The 24,008-nt window shown below is 44.0% G+C and overlaps 1 protein-coding gene across 7 annotated transcripts in view; it reads right to left on the reverse strand.

Moving 5' to 3' along the window:
- LOC118363647 (protein diaphanous homolog 2-like) overlaps positions 1–24,008 on the reverse strand; it is a 605,757-nt gene that overhangs the window by 367,163 nt on the left and 214,586 nt on the right. For all 7 annotated transcript variants that reach the window (XM_035744726.2, XM_035744729.2, XM_035744723.2 and 4 more), the window contains 2 exons: positions 20,312–20,677; positions 9,106–9,220 (listed from right to left, as the gene is read on the reverse strand). In XM_035744726.2, coding sequence (XP_035600619.2) covers positions 9,106–9,220; positions 20,312–20,677 — 481 coding nt within the window. The remainder of the gene's footprint in view (positions 1–9,105; positions 9,221–20,311; positions 20,678–24,008) is intronic.

The raw sequence follows: 24,008 nt of genomic DNA on the forward strand, positions 1-24,008 counted from the left end.
TAACCACGCCGACGGTGTACATTTAAGTACAGATTATAAAATACAAAAGGTGGCTGAGTTGTTTTTAACTAGGCAAGTCAGTTAAGAACAAATTCTTATTTACAATGGTGGCCTACCCCAACCAAACCCTAACCCGGACGACGCTGGGCCAATTGAGCGCCGCCCTATGGGACTCCCAATCACGGCCGGTTGTGTAACCGCCTGGAATCGAACCAGGGTCTGTAGTGACACCTCTAGTACTGAGATGCAGTGCCTTTGACCGCTACACCACTCGAACCACAATGGGTCCAAAAACAAACCATGTTAGAGGCCTAGCTGAGAATATACAACATGCATTGGTTTAGTAAAACAAAAGATATCAGTGCCTGAATACCCATCAGTGTTTCCCCTATATTCAAATAGCAGTGGCACTGCGAAATTGATGCCACCACTACAAATTGATTTATTTGAATTAATTAGTTATTAAGATCAGTGACAAGTTACAACCACTTACCTGTATCATATACCCCACGTTTTGGAGTCTGAACTTTATTCATAACGTTACAAATGACCAAAGAACTGGTAATGATCACGGTGAGGAGGTACTCCAGAGTTTAAGTGACTCAGCTAGCCTCGAATTGATCTAAATAAACTCACTGATATAAACTGTAATTTGACCACTGGTAGAGTTCCTTTTGCAGTCTTTTGTGGATTTCAGAAATAATTCAGCTAAAGTTGCGGGTATATTGTAATACACTAAAGGAGGCAGAAGACCAGGTCTGATGGACTGGCTTCGCTTACCAAATGCACACATACAATACATACACACACACACACACACACACATACACACACAGGCACACCCACGCACCGTAAACGTTATTAAAGTCAGCACTTCTCGTTGGATAAATGTTGCAACGCAAAGTACACCCGAAGGCAAATAAAGCTAGCAGGAAGTAGGTTGGAGTCTCTTAGCAGGGCAGCTATTAAACAGGCCAATATTTGGAGTTGAGGGGAGGCTTAAAAGTTAAAGTATACAGTAGTTACCCAGAAGTCTTAAACAGCCCTCATCTGAGCAGAGAAGATTAAAGTCAGTGGGACATTGCGGAGAGGCGATATGAAGTGGAAAACGGTCAGGGACGAGCTGGGAATAACAGCCGCCTTGACTCGCCTCTCGATCCAGGTCACCCCCTGCGGCCTAGCTAATGTACAATAAACCAATTACAAGCCATTAATATTTAAGGAGCTCATTTCACTCATATGCGATTTATAAAAACTGTGGAAGGATGAGTAAGGAAAATGGCTGCCCCCAAACAGAGGGAAATTAGCATAGGGTTGCATTTTGCTTTATTAAGACAAATTGTCCTGGCGCTCGAGAGCAATTAAACAAATGGCTCCCATTCTGAAACGTGCCATCAGGCGGCAACGAAGGCCCCGGAAGTCAGATTTATCATATTAACACCACATTTGATTATCTGCAAGGCACTTTTGCAGAATATAATTATGTGCATCTCCAAATTCAATGGAGCATGCATGGGGTCTTGGTTTAGCCACACATTTTGGCAGGGGAAGAAGCAAACCTCTCCTTTTGCACAAAGTGTGGTGGTTTATCAAAGAAGTGTACGCCAAACTCACTTGTGATCTTGTTTGGGCAAGAGCACTGCCGTGAGAGAGTGTGCGTGCGTGTCTATGAGACTGGGCAACCTCAACTCCAGATGGTAAATGAGAGGTCCAAGGATGAGCGGGTTTCTGGAGCGGTGCAAGGAGGGACAGGATGGTGATTTCGAGAGAGAGAGAAGGGAAGGGAGGAGAAACAAGGACTTGGGCAACTCTGGCAATAAACAACCTCATCCTCAAGGAGGCACCGTGAACCATCACAATCAAACCCCTGTGCCCAGCATCTTCAACACAGCGGTTAGCAAATGATTCCTTTATCATCGTACTCCCATGCTTTGCTGTTAATATGATCTAGACTGGGCACAAGCATATTGTTTATGGAACAGAGCATCTGACTCATTGGCCAGCAGCTTTTATTACATTATCGGTGTCTACGGAGACACACATTCTCATGACGGTCAAGGGATGTGTCGCTTCGCTCAGTAACCGGCTTCTCAAAGGGTTACAATTATCACCTGGCCGTCTGGAGTCGATGGGATGAAAAGTGGAACTTCCTTCACAATTATAAGTCTAATATTTTGTCTGAGAGGGTAATATATAGCTCAACTACAATAGATGCCTTGTATGATTCCCAATGTGGCTGGGTGACCCAGAAGCAAAAGTCCAATAGTGAACCAGAGGTACTACCCATTTTGGCCATTCTCCTCAGGGGATGAGGAGTTTGTGTGTGCGTGCGGCTACTGGACAGGGACCTTTGTGACTTGGCGGAAGCCCCCTTTCCTGGTTTGAAGCAACAGCCCAATAGATAACAGCACTGGCATTGCCTATTATAGCTCGCCAGGGGAGTCTGACTGTGTGTGCGGCTACTGGACATGGGCCTCACAGTTGACGGAAGCCGCCCTTCCTGTTTAGAAATACTGCAGCAAAGTTTGAAGGGAGGCTTGATATCCTCAGAGGAGCCTTTACCACGCGTGAGCACCTTTGATCAGGGTACTGGGTCAGCCTGGGTGTAACAAAGTTATTAGGGAACTTATTAGGGCAGTCAGGGAGCCGCCTAAACCCCCGCTGATTCCATCATTACCAGCGCTGCAGCAGGGTTATTACCATCCCGCTGCGAGGCCTTTGTAGCAGGGTTTGTGGCTCAGCTTGTGTTTGTGTGCATCGGCAATGGCGGGAGCGACACAACGTTCTAATGGGAGATGAATCTGGTTGGGAGGAGAGCTGAGGGATATGATCAAATCCTGGATGATAAACGGTGGAGCTCCGGCCAGAGTTGTCTTCGGGACTCTGGGGTTTGGTCGTGGTCTTTTAGAGCTGACCTTTAGAAGCATTAATGCAGGCTTGCTTTCTGGAAATGGGAATTGGGCATTATTGCTAAAGCTAAGAGAGAGCAGGACACCAGAGCAGAGGTGGATAATAGAAGAGGGAGAGGGTTAGCAGGACAAACTCTGCACAAAATTGGTAATATATCCACACACGCAGAGATATTACACAAAACAATAACCTTCTGTGATTTTGGCTGGAGCATGGGTTTCACAGTTTGGAGTGTGCATCGGTTGGCAGGCATATTCATTGTCAACGTCGCTTTTCTTTCTCCCTGCAATTGTAAATGACTGTTTATCAAATTGGAAACACCATTGCACATGTGATCTGTGATGACGTTAAGACACTTCTACTGCAGCAAATGTCCATCAGAGAAGAAATTCACAGCGAGCCTCCATCAACGACAGTTTCCTTGTGAACACGCTTAAAAAAAATAAAAAAAATCTAAGACCTTAGTTTAATTAAGTTCAGAGGGGATTTTAATAGCTTGGCTGATCCCAAACAGTCATTTCTCGACCTGTAGACCATGACACTCTCTCTCCCTGGCCTCCGCGGGTGGGCACTGGATGGAGTGCCGGGCTCATTAGCAGCCTCGCCATCATTAACATAGAGGCATGCTGGGAGAGGGAGGGGCCGGTGAACTTGATCAGAGGGGTTTGAGCGCAGCCGCCAGGCTCCTCCCCGATAAATATGGCTGGGCCAGCTAACAACCCAATTATTTACATACATCTTCATTAGGTTTATCAGTAGAACTGCTAGTGTAGCGCAATAAGGAGGGACCCCTACTCACAGACCACTTAGTGTACACAGCCATCGATCCACTCTATGCTACACTACACTAGAGATTAAGAAGTGCAGTAGGATTGGGGGAAAATGATGCAAGAGACAAGTAGCGAGGCCAAGCATTTTCTCCATCAACCTTCTTAAATAAGTTGAATATTTATAGTCATATTTCTGTTTTGTACAAATAAGGTGTTTTTACACGGAATAATGCATATGCTGAAAAACATGTATCAATATTGACAAATTTTGTAATACAGTTGACCAGTGGTGTCAAAATCATTCCATGGAGGGCCTAGTGTCTGCAAGTTTTTGTTTTTTCCTTTCAAATATGACCTAGACAATCAGGTGAGGGGAGTTCTTTACTAATTAATAACCTTAATTCAGGAATCAAGTACAAGGGAGGAGCGGAAAACCCGCAGACACTCAGCCCTCTGTGGAATGAGTTTGACACGTGTGCAGTAGACCAGGGTTGCCATTAAGTGTTATGCTACTTTAGTTGTTTTGTTCAGGATGGTTTCACTCTCTTAGTTTTGTTGCTGCCACACACTGATTAAAAGCTTCTCAGAACAGTCGGAAGCCTCAAACACATGTCATCATTACATCAAGGCATATGCCCTCTGTGTGTGTAGCAGGCGCTGTTGGCAATGGAGAAACGCTATTAGGAGAGCGCAGGTTGAAGAAGTTTGCCAACATCAATCTTATTTCAAACAGAACTGAAAAGCCTGGCCGACAGAATTGCTTTTCAAATGCAGCAGGCCATGCTAGGCGCTCAAACCACAAGTACATCTGATTTGATCCCAGGAGCTGAACACAGGCAGAACCGCTGATTGATACCACCAAGTGAAGGGACTCGGGGGTAAAGAAAAGAGAGAATGATAGAGGGAAGGGAATAATGAGTGAGGGAGGAGGGAGGGAAAAGCCAAACTACCAGTTCTACAAGGGAAACCAAATAGCAATACAATGACGTGAGGAGTTGCTCTGCTCTCCGGAGCCGATTTAAATAAGTCAGAACAAATAGACCCTAGTGGACACATTTCCCCCAGTGTTGCAGCAAGGTCTGGCTTGGCAGAGAGAAGGGGTTGTTTTGGGGGCAGCAGCTTTGATTGGGATGGACATTTATTGACCTCCACTCTCTCATTCTTGGTAGGAGATGATGGGCGATAAGGGTCTACTTAGCAGGTTATGAGGGCACAGGTACAGTGGGTGACCTGGCTGTACCACTGTACAAAGTATCACTTCACCTTCCTCTTCCTTGGGAGATCAGGTCGATCCACAGAGGTGAAGATGGGCCTTAGAATCCAAAGGATAATGCGCCAATGCATTACCATCTCCGCAGTCAGGCAAACATGTACAGCTTCGGTGAGTAAATGACATTTAAAAGCAATGTGAACAGGCTAGACCTTATATTCAGCAACTCTGCTTCCAGCAGACCCCTCTGACAACACTGCTGGCTTCAAGCGTTGTCGCTGGGATGTTGGCTGTTACTGCAGAAAGGTAGCCATAATTGGAAATACAGTAGGATTCTGATCATCTTTTAAGAGGCTAGAAGCAAAGCTGTAAGTCCCTGTTGATTATGGTTTCCCCTTTCTTGTTAAAACCAATTAAACGGCACGGCTCGTGTTGTTTTCAGACAATGTGAGTAACAAGTGTGACTCCCGAGGAACGGCGAGTTAAACAGAAGCCTTTTTGCACCATTTTCCCAGGGCAGGTTCTAGGGAACACATTTACACCTGTTTGCCTCATCTTTCATGATGACGCGTGCTTTAGTTATAAATAATCCAGCCAAGATGGGGGGGGGGTGGAGAATAAAAAAAAGAGTACGAGAAAAACCAACAAAATTGAGGGCTGGCCAAACTTTTCACCAGAGAAATAAAAGTTTGCAATTTTCCAGATATATTAAGTTGGTTTCGAGTAGGAACTTGTTTGGTAGGTTTGCTGGGAGGATTTATAGTCTTTGGTAATATGGTTAGACGGTGAGGTCTTGTGAACTAATTTGTCTTCCCAGGCATCACCTCACCTCACATAATACGCTCCCATCTGGTACAGGAAGCTCAACCAGCAAAAATGTGTGTCGCGTGTTATTGTCAAGGCTGTGCTTCTGGGAATCCAAAGATGAATAGTCAGTATAGAAATGGGGTCAGGCTCTTTGACAAAGGCTGCAATAATAGTAAAACGTTAAAGCACATCTTACTCTAAGGCATTCTTAGATCTCATGAGTTTGAATGATTCCCATTGTAAAGTGAAAGTTAAATTTTTTTTTTCTTTTTTTAATTTAAGGATGGCTGCATCTCGTTTTTTGCAAAATACTATTGCTCCCCTCCGCGATACCATCGCACGTCAAAGGGGTTTTCACCCGCTTTTAACTTTGTCTTAAAAAGAAAAAAGAGAATGGTACTCAGGATATCAAACATTAAACAGCATTTTTTAATTCATGAGTGTATCATGTTCAGTTTCAACAATAGAGGGGAAAAGAGCTGAATCAGTGAACATGCTGCGGGCGTAATTGATAGGGATCCAGCTAAATCTTTCCAAGCTGCCTGAGGGAACACAGAGCTTACCTATAGAACCCGACTGTTACATGTATGAGGAAGAATTTGAATTTGAAAAAGACACTGAAAAGAAATGTAAAGCAGAGTTACACTTCTTAGGACCTATAGAACGCAAATAAAGGAAACATAACAACTATAAGAATGTAGATTAAAGAGAAAATGCCAATTAAAAGAAAATGGAATACAGTAATAAATATTGCATAATCTTGTATCAATAAGTAGTGTTATATATTTTTTTGCAGGATCTGTATCCCTTGTTTGTCCGAGGTGAAAATGGATAGGAATTACACTTCTGAAAGAACAGACAAGTACAGCACACAAAAGCTACTATTAATTATTGCTGGTGTTAATTAGTAACCGTGTTTCTCCACCGGAACGCTATGGTTTCCTTGTCTGCGTGTTATGTTCTTGTGATCTCTTCCTCCCTTGCTGATGCCACGTTAAAAATAAAGCAAATGGTAGAGACCAAAGCAAAAACACTCGCAAACTACATACAACCTCGCCCCCACCAACACGCTCTGAGGGCCCTCCTTTGTCATGTGTTGCTGACGAAACTCAGAGGTTGAATTCCAAAGAGTGGTGATGGGATCAATAAACCCATCAACTTAGGGACAGACTCCAGACTTGAATGACGCAATTCATGTTCCACTTTTAAACTTGAGCATGAAAATCAAATTAACAAATTGTTTTAAAAGATATAAACCTCAGTCACAGATAAACATTTAATTAAATGTGTCAAGTCTGGAAATCAGACAAACAAATGCACGATGCATATAATTAGGCACGCCTATCCATTCTTTTGTATGAAATTGCGCAAACATATTGCAGTGCGTGTCAGGGATAGCACTTGGCTCTGATGCCTGCAACCTTGTTGGCTCAGTCAAAGTGGCTATCTGAGGGTCTAATTAGCCCCTACGCCCTCGATAATTTTCACTCCCTCAGCTTTGGGACACTTGTGCAAATGGCGGTGGTGCGGGTAAATGTATCAATGGAGGGGCAAGGGGAAGGGGGTGATTTGGGATTCAGCCTGTGTCTTGTCGTCTCTCCTGCAGAGAGAGCAGTGACATGGCTCTTGGCCTTTACCCTTTGCTTCATTAAGCCCAGCTAAATTGTCTCCCTCGTTCCCACTACTATTCTCTCCATCTGCATTGTGCCAACCAATCACATCCCAGCTTCAGGGCTACATTGTTGTTTATTTCATAGAGCACCAGAGAGATTTGTTTTGTTATGTAGTCGTCAGGGGAGAGGAGAGGAAAGGAGGAGAGGAGGGGAGAGGAGTAGAGTAGGAGCGGAGAGTAGGAGCGGAGAAGAGAAGAGAGGAGAGGAAAGATGCCAACAGTCTGGCTTGTGTCCTGACAAGACTGTGAGGAGACACGGACAGTCATCAGGATTGGGGTCAATTTCACAAATGAATTTCTAATTCAATTCTCTCTCCCTGTAAATTACATTTAATTCAATTCAAATTATAGGTCAGTCTTAGAATTCAGAAATAGTTAAATTCCTCTGAATTTAGGTTAGGTCAATTCCAATAATTAAATTCCCAATTCAATATTTTACCCAACAATTCCACACATACCCATTTTAATTAAATTCCCTCAGGGTTTCAGGCCGATCATGTCATTGTTCAGATTGCATAGCTATACTAGAAATATAGGAAAGAAGATTGAAATGATTAAAAACAAATCCTACAGGAATATTTTAGACTATGTGCATTCATTCCATTAACTGGGAAATGTACAAATATTGAACATTGAATTTTAAGTCCAAACAGTCGAATTAAATTCCAATTACATTACTTGCAAAACAACATTTGAATTTGACTCAACATACATTTTCCACTTCAAGAGTAAATTGGAATTGATCTCAACCCTGGAAGTCATCACACCCACCAACTCAGAGAAGAGCTGTGATTCCAGTTCTGTATGACAGAGGTCCTTTAGGTTACCCCTACGCTCCCACTAGGGCAGGAATTACAAGAGTGTGTACACATTACATACACATGTCAAGAGAGCTGGAACACACTGGTATTGTCATGGGAGGAGTACACCACCACACACCCTCTCCCTCAAAACACAAACTAGCTTTCCTTCGGCTTGTGTTATTCATCAGCAAGTTAGGGTAGTCTGGATGTGTATCTCAGAAACAAACTGAGAAGATAAACTCCCAGAGCTTCCTTCACTGGGTCTCCCTTTGGAGGAGCATCTACTGGACTGGAAAAGGCTGTGCCAAGTCAAGCGTGACTGTCCTCAGTTCAGTCATACACATGCATATAAATACACATATACAGAGAAATGCAATAACATTGCACTTATTTGCAAGAATTGTGTGGGAGTCATTTTCATCACGTGCACACACACACACACCCACACACACCCCACACCCACCCACCCACCCACACCCACACCCACCCACCCACCCACCCACCCACCCACCCACCACACCCACCCACACACACACACACACACACACACACACACACACACACACACACACACACACACACACACACACACACACACACACACACTGAAAGTCACTCAACAAATACTAAGAATCCCTACTGTATCTCCAGCTTCGAAACCCTGACACACAAACACAGTGCAGCAGCAACAGCAGTGGAACCCTTAATCGGCTCAGAGATTTCAACACACAACCATCCACAGCCGGATTGTTCAAAGACACAAGAAAAGGAGGATGGTTTTAACGATAATCAACATTTCACGGAGACAAATTGTTTCCTAAAGTGTCTGGAGAAGAAAGCCACTTGGTTTCCCAGAGGCCAAACAAAGTGTGTGTGTGTGTGTGTGTATATTCATTAGTAAAAGAGGGGAGAGGCCTAATGGGGCCTGCTTACCTTTGGTCCTGGAGGAAAAGCTGAGGGAGAGCTGGGCAAAGAGGTCTTGGTTCTCAAACTTCTCCTCTTTGACTTTGATCCAGAAGCAATTCTCTGCCATTTCCTGAGGTACTACCTGCAACAACACAATGAGGGTGAATTTATCGCAAGGTGCAATCAGAGGCTGTCATTCCTTCCACAGCCGGTCTGGCTACCACTCCACTTAAATGTCATTTCTTCAAACCCCACTCATTTTTGTGTGTGCGCGCGCATGCGTTTGCACATTGGTGATCACCCATCATGTTGCACATTGGTGATCACCCATCATGTTGCACATTGCACTTCATTGACATGCGCCAAACACAGCACAGAAGAAAACATGTCCATGGATTTAAATGATTGGTATAAATACTCCAACGTATCAGTTTCGCTTAAGGTTGAGAGGTTTGGCAACTTCGCTGCATGAGAGTTGATGAAGAAGCTATTACATAAATACTGGAAGTCAAATGATAATCCAACATTAATAAAAATGGAAGAATCAAATGCAGAAATCTGGCTAAAGACAGAAACAACATTCAAGGACCGTGTAACACAGCACAGTAAAATAGAAGGATATGCAAAATGACATAGTAAAATTGTAGTGTACTGGGAAAGATGGGTTAGTCTGGACATCTGAGGGTAGGAATTAAGATTAGAGTGTACTGTATATGTTAGTGAAAATAGCTGTAAATAGCAATCAACAGCCCTAGATTAACACTGAGGTATGTGTTAAACTATGTGCTAAACTAAAGGAACGATCTACCATACACAGGGCTATTGCAACAAACTCAGAGGCTACGGCCGAGGACATGAACACTTATAAGATGTCCTGCTATGATTCTCCACAGAACTATCAACAGGCAAAAGGACAACATACGGACAAAGTGGAATCCTACTACACCGGCACCGACGTTCGGCGCATGTGGCAGGGGCTACAGTCTATTAAGGATTACAAAGGTAGACCTAGCCGTGAGCTATCCAATGACGTGTCTGTACCATGCACGAGGGCCCCCGCCATCCCAGAGGACAGGGTGATCTCGCTCTCCGAGGCCGACGTGAGTAAGGTTTTTAATCTGGTCAACACATACTGATGGTATTCCAGGGTGCGTTCTCAGAGCCTGCACAGACACAGTCTCTTCACAGTCATTTTTCAACCTCTCCTTGTCCCAGTCTTTAATCCCCACATGTCTCAAGCTGACCACCATCATTTCTGTTCCCAAGAAGTCTAAGGCTACCTGCAACAATGACTACCACCCACCACTAATATTTGTAATCATGAAATGCTTTGAAAGCATGGAACATCACCTCACTCAAATGTGCATACCGCCCCAACAGATCTACAGACTATGCAATCTCAATTGCACTCAACACTGCCCTCTTCCATGAAAATGATGTTTGTTGACTACAGCTAGACTACAGTTGTGTCATCAAAGTTTGTCACCGAGCGTGGTACCCTGAGACTGAACACCTCCCTCTGCAACTGGATCCTGGACTTTCTGATGGGCCGACCCCAGGTGGTGAGAGTAGGCAACACCTCCGCCATGCGGACTCTCAACACAGGGGCTTCTCGGGGGTGTGTGCTTAGCCCCCTCATGTACTCCTTGTTGACCCACAAATGTGTGGCCACGCACGACTCCAAATTCATCATCTAGTTTGCTGACGACACTGTGGGGGTAGGCCTGAACCAACAGGGAGGAGGTCAGAGAACTGGCTGTGTGGTGCCCCGAACAACAACCTCTCCCTTAGCATCAGCAAGACCAAGGAGCTGATTGTGGACTACAGGAAACATGAGGGTGGGAGTGCACACCCCCACCAAATTGACAGAGCCACAGTGGAGAAGAGCTTCAAGTTCCACATCACTGAAGACTTTACATGGTCCTCTCACACCAGAACAGTCATGAAAAAGGCACGGCAACACCTCTTCTCCCACAGGAGGCTGAAAAAATGTGGCTTGGCCCCCAGCTGCAACATGGAGAGCATCCTGACTGGTTGTATCACCATCTGGTATGGCAACTGGCCCCACACATCATTGGTGGCGAGTTCCCAGCCATTCAGGACGTACATGCCAGGTGGTGTCTGAGAAAGGCCTGAAAAATTGCCAGATTCCATCCCCCCGAGAAATGGACAGTTCTCCACGCTCCCATCCGGCAGGCAGTACCGGTGCATCAAGGCTCAGACAAACAGAACCCTAAACAGCGTATTCCCCTGGACTGCTATAAGACTGCTATATGGCTAACATCTACTGCTCTCCCTCTCCCACAGACTATCCACACTGACTCTATGCCCATCCACGTCCATACCCACTCAGACACAACCTACGTTGCAGTTAAAATCATTTTTGATTAGATGTATTATTCCATTAAGCTGCTGTCCATTGATTATTGATTGCCGTTACCATTAGTATTTATCCTGCTAAAGATCATTATAATATAATATACTGTTTACATGTATATATTACCATTGCGATATTACCAAGTATTTATATATTCCTAATATCAGTAACTGTTTAGCCCTATTTACATGTACAGTATATCCTACTACCAGTCACATATGCTACTGATTTCAAACACCTTCCTACTGTCAATGTCTCACAGTAGTTATAAAAGGTTAAGCACGAGAGGAGAGAAGAAATTGTAACATTGTTTAGGCCTATTAAAGAATTATAACATAAAGTTATATGTTATCGCCAACCCATAGGCATACTCACTGCCAATGAATGAATTGTGTTGGATAAACTAATGCAAAAATGATAATAGTTAATAATACAACTACCAATAATAATAATCCTACAATATTGTGCTGAGATATTGTGAAAATGTATAATGTATTAGCCATTGATATGAAAACTAATGAGCAGTATTGATAGTGATATTGAGGAAATTTAAAGTTTAATTGATCAAATAACTGTTTAGATACATTTTGGATTTCATTGTTACAGCCCAGGCTCATAAACCTTTCAGGCCCTCATTCTCGAGACAGCTTAAGCTGGAGTGATGTACACCCAGAGCTCTGCAAAACTCAGCTGTGTGAGTTACAGTACTTAATGACAAGCTATAGGCTCTCTGCCTAGTTTGAAGGTAATTTGCCTTAGAAGCCAGCGTCGGTATATTGGAAATTTAGTGTGTATTTTTGTTAGTTTGAAAGTTCATATGCCAGTGTTTATCAACATACAGTGCATTCGGAAAGTATTGAGACCCCTTGGCTTTTTCCACATTTTGTTATGTTACAGCCTTATTCTCAAATCCCCATAATTACAAAGCAAAAACCGTTTTTATTATTTTATTTTGCAAATGCATAAAAAAATTAAAAACAACTTTATTACATAATTACTCAGACCCTTTGCTATGAGAATAGAAATTGAGCTCAGGTGCATCCTGTTTCCATCTATCATCCTTGAGATGTTTCTACAACTTCAATGGTGTCCATCTGTGGTAAATTCAATTGATTGGACATGATTTGTAAAGGCACACACTTTTCTATATATGGTCCCACAGTTGACAATGCATGTCAGAGCAAAAACCAAGCCATGAGGTCGAATGAATTGTACGTAGAGCTCCAAGACAGCATTGTGTTGAGGCACAGATCTGGGGAAGGGTACCAAAAAATGTCTGCAGCATTGAAGGTCCCCAAGAATACAGTGGCCTCTGTCATTTTTAAATGGTTTGAGTTTGGAACCACCAAAGAATCTTTCTAGAGCTGGCCGCCCAGCCAAATTGAGCAATCGGGGGAGAAGGGCTTTGGTCAGGGAGGTGACCAAGAATGCAATGTACGGAGGAAACCTGGCACCATCCTTACGGTGAAGCGTGGTGGTGGCAGCATCATGTTGTGGGAATGTTTTTCAGCGGCAGGGACTGGTAGACTAGTCAGGTTTGAGGGAAAGAGGAACGGAGCAAAGTACAGAAAGACCCTTGAAGAAAACCTGCTCCAGAGCACTCAGGACATCAGACTGGGTCGAAGGTTCACCTTCTTGGCACACAGCCAAGACAATGCAGGAGTGGCTTCGCAACAAGTCTCTGAATGTCTTTGAGTGGCCCAGCCAGAGCCCGGACTTGAGGACACAACCGAACATCTCTGGAGAGACATGAAAATAGCTGTGCAGCAAAACTCCCCATCCAACGTGGCAGAGCTTGAGAGGATCTGCAGAGAAGAATGGGAGAAACCCCCAAAATACAGGTGTGCCAAGCTTTTAGTGTCATACCCAAGAAGACTCAACGCTTTAATCGCTGACGAAGGTGCTTCAACAAAGTACTAAGTAAAGGGTCTGAAAATGTATGTAAATGTCATATTTCAGTTTTAGTTTTTCTTTGCAAAAATGTCAAAATCGTTTTCTTTGTCATTATGGGGTTTTGTGTGTAGATTGATAAGGAAACATATTAATTTAATACATTTTAGAATAAGTCTGTAACGTAAGAAAATGTTAAAGAAGTTAATGGGTCTGAATACTCTCCGAATGCACTGAAGTGTACATATTTTGGATCTAGCTTTATTAATCTACCCTGCAATCTAAATACCACCATTTTGTCTTTGTGTGGGGCACAACACAATAAACAAACCAAAATCAAAGATTTGCAAGGGTTCACATATTTTGGTGTTAGTTTGTGGTTTACATATATTTTCCCTTCACATCAACATAAGTACTAGCTCTCAAAGTCCATTAAAGCACTAGACAGAAAGCCTTACCACCAAGAGGGCCATCTCTTGATTGCATAAATGTGACGGTGCAAAATAATTAGGTGCACCTAGAAGACCCCAGCCAAAATTGACACTCTTGTTGAATTCTCCCGAGGAAAATTGAGACGTCTTTCAAATCGGCACACACACAGAACAAAATGGCCCATTTGTATACTGTGGCTCCGACCGTGGCTCGCCGTAACGTACAGTGGCCCCGATGGCGGGCTTCTGTACATACAGAATGACAATAACCACCTCTTGCTGTATTTGCGCTTGATAATTGGCTAGTAATGTGTGTTGCGAAGTCCTTCGGAAGTCCATTACGGGTTGTGTTGAGTGCTGCAGACTGTGATGACACTCTGAGAGACGCACTGTCATGGCACTCAGTGTGGGCCAGCACAAGTGGTGTCTCATTGCAGCCTGTGTTATTAGACCCTCGACAAGACGGAGTGACGCGAGTTGCAAGGGAGGGGCGGCTCTAGAGAGACAGTCAGGGGACCCCACTTGACGGGAGGTGTTTGTTGTAAAAAAAAAAATGTGCAGGCGATAAAGAAACACAAGCAAACGACAGTGAGTGCAGCTCGGTGCAAAGTGCTGTAATGGAGGCCATGGGTGAGATGATGGAGAGTAGGGCCAATGAGAATAGGAAAGAGTGTGAGGGCTGTTGTGGTGATGGCCTGATAAAATACTGTAGTGCCTGTGGACCGCTCTCCCCCTCATAGGCCCATTCAGGGCACTATGGAGTGGCCTACTCCAGCCCTGCTGTAACTAATTCACAGTCCTGCCACTGTCGATCTGCTCTGCAAAATATAGTGTACAGTATCATGTGCATGCTTACAACAGAAGTTATATTCAAAGTGAGCCGATGTACAGCTGAACACTGCAAATGTCCATTGTGCTAAAGGAAGGACCATGGAAATCATGGAACAGCAGAGGGCGGAACATTACATGCTGCTGTGATGTAGGATTTGAGGCTGAGTTTCCACAGGCAGCCCAATTCTGATATTTTGGCACAAATTGGTCTTTTGAACAAACAGATAATAATTAGTCCGAAGATCATTATTGGGCTGCCTGTGAAAACGCAGCCTTAGATGAAGACACTGATTAATCCCTGAATTAATGGCCACATGCTGTCATTGAAGTAAAATACCATTAGCATACCATATGGAACAATGCCGTTTGAATATGAATCACGTGCGTATTTAACTTACACTGGTTGATTCATATGACAGGAGAAAATGTTAATTGGACACAACACTCCTACTCTTTGGAAGCTAGAGGTTACTCATGCCATGTAAGAGTGGTGACTTTAAAGTTCGATGGCCATTGGCAAGACAACCTGCTGTGAATGCAGTTCTAATGGTCTGAGAGTCTTTAGGTGTCATGGCTGCCTTTTACTGAGGCTTCCGTCTGGAGTGTTGCAGAGTGTTGCAGAGATGTTTGTCCTTCTGGAAGGTTCTCCCATCTCCACAGAGGAACTCTAGAGCTCTGACCAAGGCCCTTCTCCCCCGATTGCTCAGTTTGGCTGGGCGGCCAGCTCTAGGAAGAGTCTTGGTGGTTCAAAACGTATTCCATTTAAGAATGATGGAGGCCACTGTGTTCTCGGGGACCTTCAATGCTGCAGACATTTTTTGGTACTCTTCCCCAGATATGCGCCTCGACACAATCCCGTCTCGGAGCTCTACAGACCTTATATAGACAGGTGGTGTGTCTTTCAAAATCCTGTCCAATCAATTAAATTTACCACAGGTGGACTCCAATCAAGATGTAAAAATATCAAGAATGCTCAATGGAAAAAGGATGCACCGGAGCTCAATTTCGTGTCTCATAGCATAAGATCTGAATACTTAAGTCAATAAGGTATTTCTGTATTTTGATTTTAATAAATATGCAAAAACGTCCCAAAAACTTTTTTCACTTTGTCAATTTGTGGTATTGTGTGTAGATTGGTGAGATTTAAAAAGAAATCCATTTTAGAATAAGGTTGTAACGTAACAAAATTTGAAAAAAGTCCAGGGGTCTGAATACTTTCCGAAGGCACTGTATATAAACCCTGGATTGCTGATGCAATGTATTGGCCATTGAGAGATTTTGAAGCCACTGGTCATCCATATTTGCACTATGAATGGAATTGTACAGCATTTCAATTAAATGTTTCAAGGACAAAATTACATGTGCTTAAGTATTGTTTTGTTGCCAGGACAGTAACATTAGTAAATTGAAAAGGAAGGAAAATGGAAAATGTTTTAACATATTATTTCATTTTTTATTTGTATGTTTAGACCGCATAATATAATTTAAAATGTATGCATTAAGGTATCTGTAATAGAATAAACGTGTCAAAAATGTATGTAGACAATATAAATGCATTTCTATAGCTTGCAAAATATGTTAAATAATGGAAGAGTACCAAGATGGCTGTGTGGTTGCTTCAATACAGCGCCCCCTGTCAGTCACCCAGGGTTAATACACATTATTGGTAGAGTGGCATATAGGAGTTCATGAAGCACCATCCCAAAATGGATGAATTCCAAGATAGACTGGGAGGATGTTCCCATTAAGTGTAGTAAAGTGTTGTTCAGCGGCTCCAGGACAGTAGTTCACTAAAAGTGAGGGTATATGGTGGTGGAGGTTGGGGACTTCTCCACAGCATCCACACTGCTGCTGCAAACTGCCTGACTTTACAGTAAATGTGTTGCTTTTTCCCCAGTGGTAAGGTGTTCTAACCATAGGAGATAAAACATTACGGTGTCGCTGCTTTAAAATGTTAAAATCCTAACTTTATTGATGTTGGCTGCTTTTACTAATCGGAGCTGGTGTTTTTTTCCCCTGCTGTTTTAAGAGACATCTCCTGTGCATGAATTTAAAAAGCAAGAGACGGACACAAACACTCACTCTCCATCCTAAGCTCTCTGTTTCGTTCTACCTCTCTCTCCCCTCCCTACAATCTCTATACAATCTCCTTCAGTTCATTTAATAACAGTGAGGTTGTACCTGCCTGCTATTCAACCAGTTGAAAGATAAGGCCTTCACCTACAGTTGAAGTAGGAACTTTACATACATTTAGGTTGGAGTCATTAAAACTAGTTTTTCAACCACTCCACAAATTTCTTGTTAACAAACTGTTAGTTTTGGCAAGTCGGTTAGGACATATACTTTTTCCATGACACAATGAATTTTTCCAACAATTGTTTACGTGCAGATTATTTCAATTATAATTCACTGTATCACAATTCCAGTGGGTCAGACGTTTACATACACTAAATTGACTGTGCCTTTAAACAGCTCGGGAAATTCCAGAAAATTATGTCATGGCTTTAGAAGCTTCTGATAGGCTAATTGACATCATTTGAGTCAGAACAGGGCTCCGGGCAGCCGAGCGGAAATGGAGGAAAACTCGCCTCCCTGCGGACCTGGCATCCTTTCGCTCCCTCCTCTCTACATTTTCCTCCTCTGCCTCTGCTGCTAAAGCCACTTTCTACCACTCTAAATTCCAAGCATCTGCCTCTAACCCTAGGAAGCTCTTTGCCACCTTCTCCTCCCTCCTGAATCCTCCTCCCCCTCCCCCCTCCTCCCTCTCTGCAGATGACTTCGTCAACCATTTTGAAAAGAAGGTCGACGACATCCGATCCTCGTTTGCTAAGTCAAACGACACCGCTGGTTCTGCTCACACTGCCCTACCCTGTGCTCTGACCTCTTTCTCCCCTCTCTCTCCAGATGAAATCTCGCGTCTTGTGACGGCCGGCCGCCCAACAACCTGCCCGCTCGACCCTATCCCCTCCTCTCTTCTCCAGACCATTTCCGGAGACCTTCTCCCTTACCTCACCTCGCTCATCAACTCATCCCTGACCGCTGGCTACGTCCCTTCCGTCTTCAAGAGAGCGAGAGTTGCACCCCTTCTGAAAAAACCTACACTCGATCCCTCCGATGTCAACAACTACAGACCAGTATCCCTTCTTTCTTTTCTCTCCAAAACTCTTGAACGTGCCGTCCTTGGCCAGCTCTCCCGCTATCTCTCTCAGAATGACCTTCTTGATCCAAATCAGTCAGGTTTCAAGACTAGTCATTCAACTGAGACTGCTCTTCTCTGTATCACGGAGGCGCTCCGCACCGCTAAAGCTAACTCTCTCTCCTCTGCTCTCATCCTTCTAGACCTATCGGCTGCCTTCGATACTGTGAACCATCAGATCCTCCTCTCCACCCTCTCCGAGTTGGGCATCTCCGGCGCGGCCCACGCTTGGATTGCGTCCTACCTGACAGGTCGCTCCTACCAGGTGGCGTGGCGAGAATCTGTCTCCTCACCACGCGCTCTCACCACTGGTGTCCCCCAGGGCTCTGTTCTAGGCCCTCTCCTATTCTCGCTATACACCAAGTCACTTGGCTCTGTCATAACCTCACATGGTCTCTCCTATCATTGCTATGCAGAATAGCTAAATGAACTGCTAAATGACTTAAATGTAAATGTAAATGTAATTGAAGGTGTACCTGTGGATGTATTTCAAGGCCTTTCAAGGGGGGGGGGGGCTTAAAAATAGAATCCGTAGCTGTGAAACTACAACATCCGTTTGCAATATTACAACAAAGATGTTACTTCAAACACCATTTTTCCCTTTGGACATCACTTCACTTAAAACAGCAGAGTGTGTACAATAATTTACCACGATGCAAGATCCTCCTCTGCCCCATTTCAAATAACAAATGCACCTGGGGCGACCAGTGGCGCTGTTTGAATGATGGCAAACTTTTCGGTCCTTCATTTCTCCTATTTATTTTTAAAGCCTGTAAATGTGTGTATTCATATAGCTACAGTACACTAGTGGTTATGGGGCGGTTATAGGAAAGGGGGGCATGACGACAATATTCTAGGTCCCTCCTTCTGCTGTTTCTTTTTAAAGCTCAGGCCACAGTAGTGCTTGGCACCTCCATGGCTCCATCTGCTCCGAACAGAGAAGACAGATGACTCTGGTACCACTTAATAGACACAAGAGACACAGATTGCTTTTCCTCAGGTGGCTCTGAATGCCTTTGAGTGCTATCTAGCCATTTCATTTGCATCTCCAAACCCTAGCGCCTGCGGAGGCAAGGTTAATGCAGACGCACATTCAGTCGTTGCCGTGCCGGGACAGAGACGGATGTGCCAAAGTGGTGCACTCATGAATGAACACACACACACGCACACAAACGCATAGGAATACACAAATAAAGACAAATGCACAGACAATGACACACACACACACACACACACACACACACACACACACACACACACACACACACACACACACACACACACACACACACACACACACACACACACACACACACACACACACACACACACACACACGCACACACACGCACACACACACACACACAGATGATAATGAGATGCAAGTGGCTCACTTGTTGTCTCTCTAACTGTATCCACAAAGGAGTTCCCATCCCGGCCAGCTGTATAATGTTATAAATAATATGACCCATCACCAGGCCTGCATGGGTCTAGGCACGGCTGTGGAATTTGCATATGAGGTGTAGAAGTGGTGACATAAACCTGCGTCTTCAACACATTCCGGATGCTGCTGTAATCAATCTTTACCATTTCCATTGCGTGGTTTCCTGTTGCATTGCAATCCTTGCTCTCACTCCTATTCTGAGGCAAATTGTAAAAAAGTGACAAAATAGTTGCAGAAACTGGTTGATGCTGTTGCTGGATAATTTCCTGAACCTGGTTGTTTTTTTATTTTTTATATATGTTTTCTAAAAGTGAAATGACCATCAAATATGAAAAACGTCATGTCTCTTATAAGATGTGCATCCTTGCTATACAACTATAATGTGATTCAGTGTGATTTCAACAGCAATCTGCAGTGCAAGGGAGAAAAAAAAAACAATTTCCTTTTGCCTGTTAAAAAGCATGGTCACACACCACTACATTAATGCTGGTTGCAACTCCAAGATTCCTTAGGGCAATGGATAAATTAACTCATTGATATTGTATTCAAATTTGTCGGAATGTTACAAAACACATTGTCTTTATTCAATGCTAAGAGTGTGTGTGAATGCAAGGACACTCGAGCAGCAGAAATTGTTTGCGCGAGGATCTCTTCGAATAAGTGCCGAGTGCAGAGCAGCATGCCCTGTGGCTGAATGCTTGCCTGAATAGACCGAGGGTAGTGTTGAATAGAGTGCACTCTCTCGATTTGTACCTGAAAGGCCTGTTTTCTGTGCACCATGCTTCTATTCAGAACTGTATACAGTGATTTAACAAACACAAATCCAACAAGTTCATGATTTACACATCATAAGACGGGACTCGATGTCTCTGTGGAAAATCGGGTACATGTCTATTATGGTACAATACTAAAGAGTGGATTTGTTTTATTCATTTCCGGCCTCAATGTACACTTAATGGAAGAGAGTAGATGATGATAGTCAGGATCAATTAGACAGAGCTTATTGTGTGTGTGTGTGTGTGCGCGCGTACAAGCGTGCGCATGTTGGGGAGGCGTTACTATACCTTGGACCAGTTCACCCTCTTCATGACGGCCTCAGGCTTGTAGGTCTTCTTGGCTTCCAGTCCATAAGGCAGCTTGATGACAGGCATGGCCATCATAGGAGGCGGAGGGATGCCCGGCGCCCCGGGGATGGGCGGAGGAGGTGGGGGTCCACATCCAGGGGGAGGGGGTGGCCCTCCTCCTGGAGGTGGCGGGGGTGGGGGTGGAGGGGGCATGCTGGCCATGCCAGGAGGAGGCGGAGGTGGGGGAGGAGGGGGAGGGCAGCCGCCTGGTGGGGGCGGAGGCGGGGGAGGGGGTGGAGGTGCCAACCCCCCCGGCAGAGGCGAAGGTGGGACTCCTGTCCCAGCCGCCGTTGGTCCGGCCGTGATCTGAAAAGACGGGAAAGCAATGTTAGAGACGGGACACAACATTCCCGTCATCCCAGCACTCATAGGCCGGGGACCTGGAGGCCAGAGCTTTTACCACCATTACACGGATTACACTAGTCCGGCTAATGCACCTGGGTGATGGGTGAGGATGGAGGTAGGAGTATTTAGGGGGGAAAGGGATGGGCATTATCGTACTCACTTCAATTACAGATGATTGCCTTGATCCTGTGTGTGTTTGTGCTTCTTTGCACTTGCACACGTGTGTGTGTATATTTGTGAAGAGAGTTTATAAAAGCATGTCTGAGGACTATCGTCCAAGTGCTATCGTCCCTTGGGCTTGAGCCTCATTGCAATTGTAGCAGTCATTTTCTGCGATGAGCACTATCAGCCAGCCAGAGGCCAGCACCTCACACTGGAGAAAGTGGGTCGCTCAGCTCCCTAAGACTACCAGACACATTAAATACAGTGGGGCAAAAAAGTATTAGTCAGCCACCAATTGTACAAGTTCTCCCACTTAAAAAGATGAGAGGCCTGTAATTTTCATCATAGGTACACTTCAACTATGACAAACACCATAATTTGCAAATAAATGCATAAAAAAATCCTACAATGTGACTTTATGGATTTTTCCCCCTCATTTTGTCTGTCATAGTTGAAGTGTACCTATGATGAAAATTATAGGCCTCTCATCTTTTTAAGTGGGAGAACTTGCACAATTGGTGGCTGACTAAATACTTTTTTGCCCCACTGTATGTAGATACATAAACAAGAACCTAATGAGCTGTAGGTAAATATTGCAGGGAGGTATATGTCACCTTTCCCATTAGAAGTTTGTAGAGCTCGAATACATGTTGAGTACGCTGGTGACGACATGCGCGTGGATGGAGCACAGTGAGTGTGCAATATCTGTACAGTACAGAGTGTGAGAGGTTCAGTGTGTGTGTGTGTTGTGTGTTTAAAGCACCCCATAGCCCACAGAGGATGCCTTTACATGGGCAGGATACAGATAATAAAGGGCAGATGTGTGAAAAGGCTGAACTTTGGGTGACACATGTTCTACAGGAGACGCTGCCAGTAATTAGTAGTGGGCCGCAAAAAGCCATTATAAACTGGGTGGTTCGAGCCCTGAATGCTGATTGGCTAAAAACAATGGTATACGGTCTGACAAAACATTTATTTTTACTGTCTAATTACGGTTGTAAACAGTTTATAATAGCAATAAGGCACCTCAGGGGTTTGTGGTATATGACCAATATAACACGGCTAAGGGCTGTATCCAGTGGCCATCGAGGCTGTATCCTCGTGCCTAAGAACAGCCCTTAGCCATGGTGCAGTATATTGGACATATACCGCATGCCTTATTTATTAAATATACACCCTTCAGAGGTCACCCTTAGAGTATATACAGTGCATTCGGAAAGAATTCAGACCACTTGACTTTTGTTACATTACAGCCTTATTCAAAAGTGGATAATTACATTTCAATTTTTTTGTCAATCTACACACAATACCCCACAATGACACATTTTTAGAAATGTATGAAAAAAAATATATATGGAAATATCACATTTACATAAGTATTCAGACTCTTTACTCAGTATTTTGTTGAAGAACCTTTGGCAGTGTTACAGCCTCAAGTATTCTTGGGTATGACGCTATAAGCTTGACTCTTTACGGCATTATGACTCTTTATGTCATTAAGGCTTAATGAATGCTACATTTCACCACTCAATAAGTGAAGTGTTACACAAAGCAGAAAAGGAAAAAGGAATGCCCATATTTATGGTGACCTCTGTGATTACTGTGTACTTAAGGAAAGATTATACACCCTTTTCTCACTCATTTCTTCACATGAGAGGAGCTCCGTGTCTGAGTTCATTATGTTTTTAATTGAATCAGACGCCGTTATATCTGCACTTTGCTAATAGATTAAGTGTATTAAGAGAAATATAGCCACCTGAAATGGAGTTGTTAATGAAGATGCTAATGCTATGCTAACGGCATCTATTGCAGTGGGGGTTCTGCGGCTAGACAATGTATTGTATCGAACCCTCACATACTTGAGCACTCCGTTCCCTATTGACGCGTGTGTGTACACAGTGTATACGCAGCCGACATCTAACCATTGGGGGGGAGAACCCAGGGGATTGTCTGGCCACGGTTTAACTCCTAGAAAAGAAACGCTGCCTCTGCCATCTTGACGTCGACAAGACGGGTCTCACAAAGGAAGGCTATTAGGCGGTAGACAGGTGCAAAATTAAACCCATTACTGATAAGACAGAGACCAGCCAGCCCCTTGACAAGTCTGCCCGATCATAGTGCTTTATAGCATAAACATAATCATTGATAAAGGTGGAGGGGAGGGGGGCAATTAGACAGCCTATAGCGTAGATAGGATTTGACCTTTGGGATTCATTAGAAGACAACTGTCTTTCTTTCCAAAGGTTTGCCCCACAGCTTTTCCACAACGTCATTTCCAAAAACCAATTTTGTTACCCCCCCACTCGGTCGATTATGTGGGTAATGTGGGACCAGTCTAATTTTTAAAGGAATTACAATTACAGAGTGTTTGATTACACAATGCCAGCAGTGGGTAGTTTATTAGGTAGGAAATTAAAAAGGTGTAGAGTGGTGAGGAGCGTTTGAAGCAGGCTGCCCCAACACCCATCGACACCCATATAGGTCTGTCAATCTCGGAGCCCGTCGTGGCCCATTTTCTCTTTCAAGATTAATACGAAAGAATGAAAGCAAATTAGCTGCTAAATGAGAGCACCGTCTTTTCTGCATTCAGGAGCCCTCTGAGCCTCCTAGCTCTGGCTGCTCCCGCTCACTTGTTTTCCCTCTCTCTCTCGTCCCGCCGTGCTCTGGGCCCTCCAGCTTTGTCTACGGAATGCTAATCAACCCAGCGTTTGACAGCGCCCGAGGGATCCGCCGCCATCATCTCTCCGCTCTCCTCCGCCTTCTCCCACAGGTAAATCACTAGGGGTACCATTCCTTTCCTACACCATAAAATCATATCATCAAGCTTCTTCCAGAACCTTCTACCTAGCAACATGGCTTTGTTTGGGTTTTATTGGTTTCTCTGGTTGAAACAACAACACTGAATAAAAATATAAAAGCAACATGCAACAAATTCAAAGTTACAATTCACATAAGGAAACCAGTACATTTAAATAAAATCATTAGGCTCTAATATATGGATTTCACATGACTGGGAATATAGATATATGTTGGTCACAGATACTTTAAAAAAAAGGTAGGGCGTGGATCAGAAAACCAGTCAGTGTCTGGTGTGACCACCATTTGCCTCATGCAGTGCAACACATCTCCT

Source organism: Oncorhynchus keta, chromosome 30 (genome assembly GCF_023373465.1).
Source record: "Oncorhynchus keta strain PuntledgeMale-10-30-2019 chromosome 30, Oket_V2, whole genome shotgun sequence".
NCBI lineage: Eukaryota > Metazoa > Chordata > Actinopteri > Salmoniformes > Salmonidae > Oncorhynchus > Oncorhynchus keta.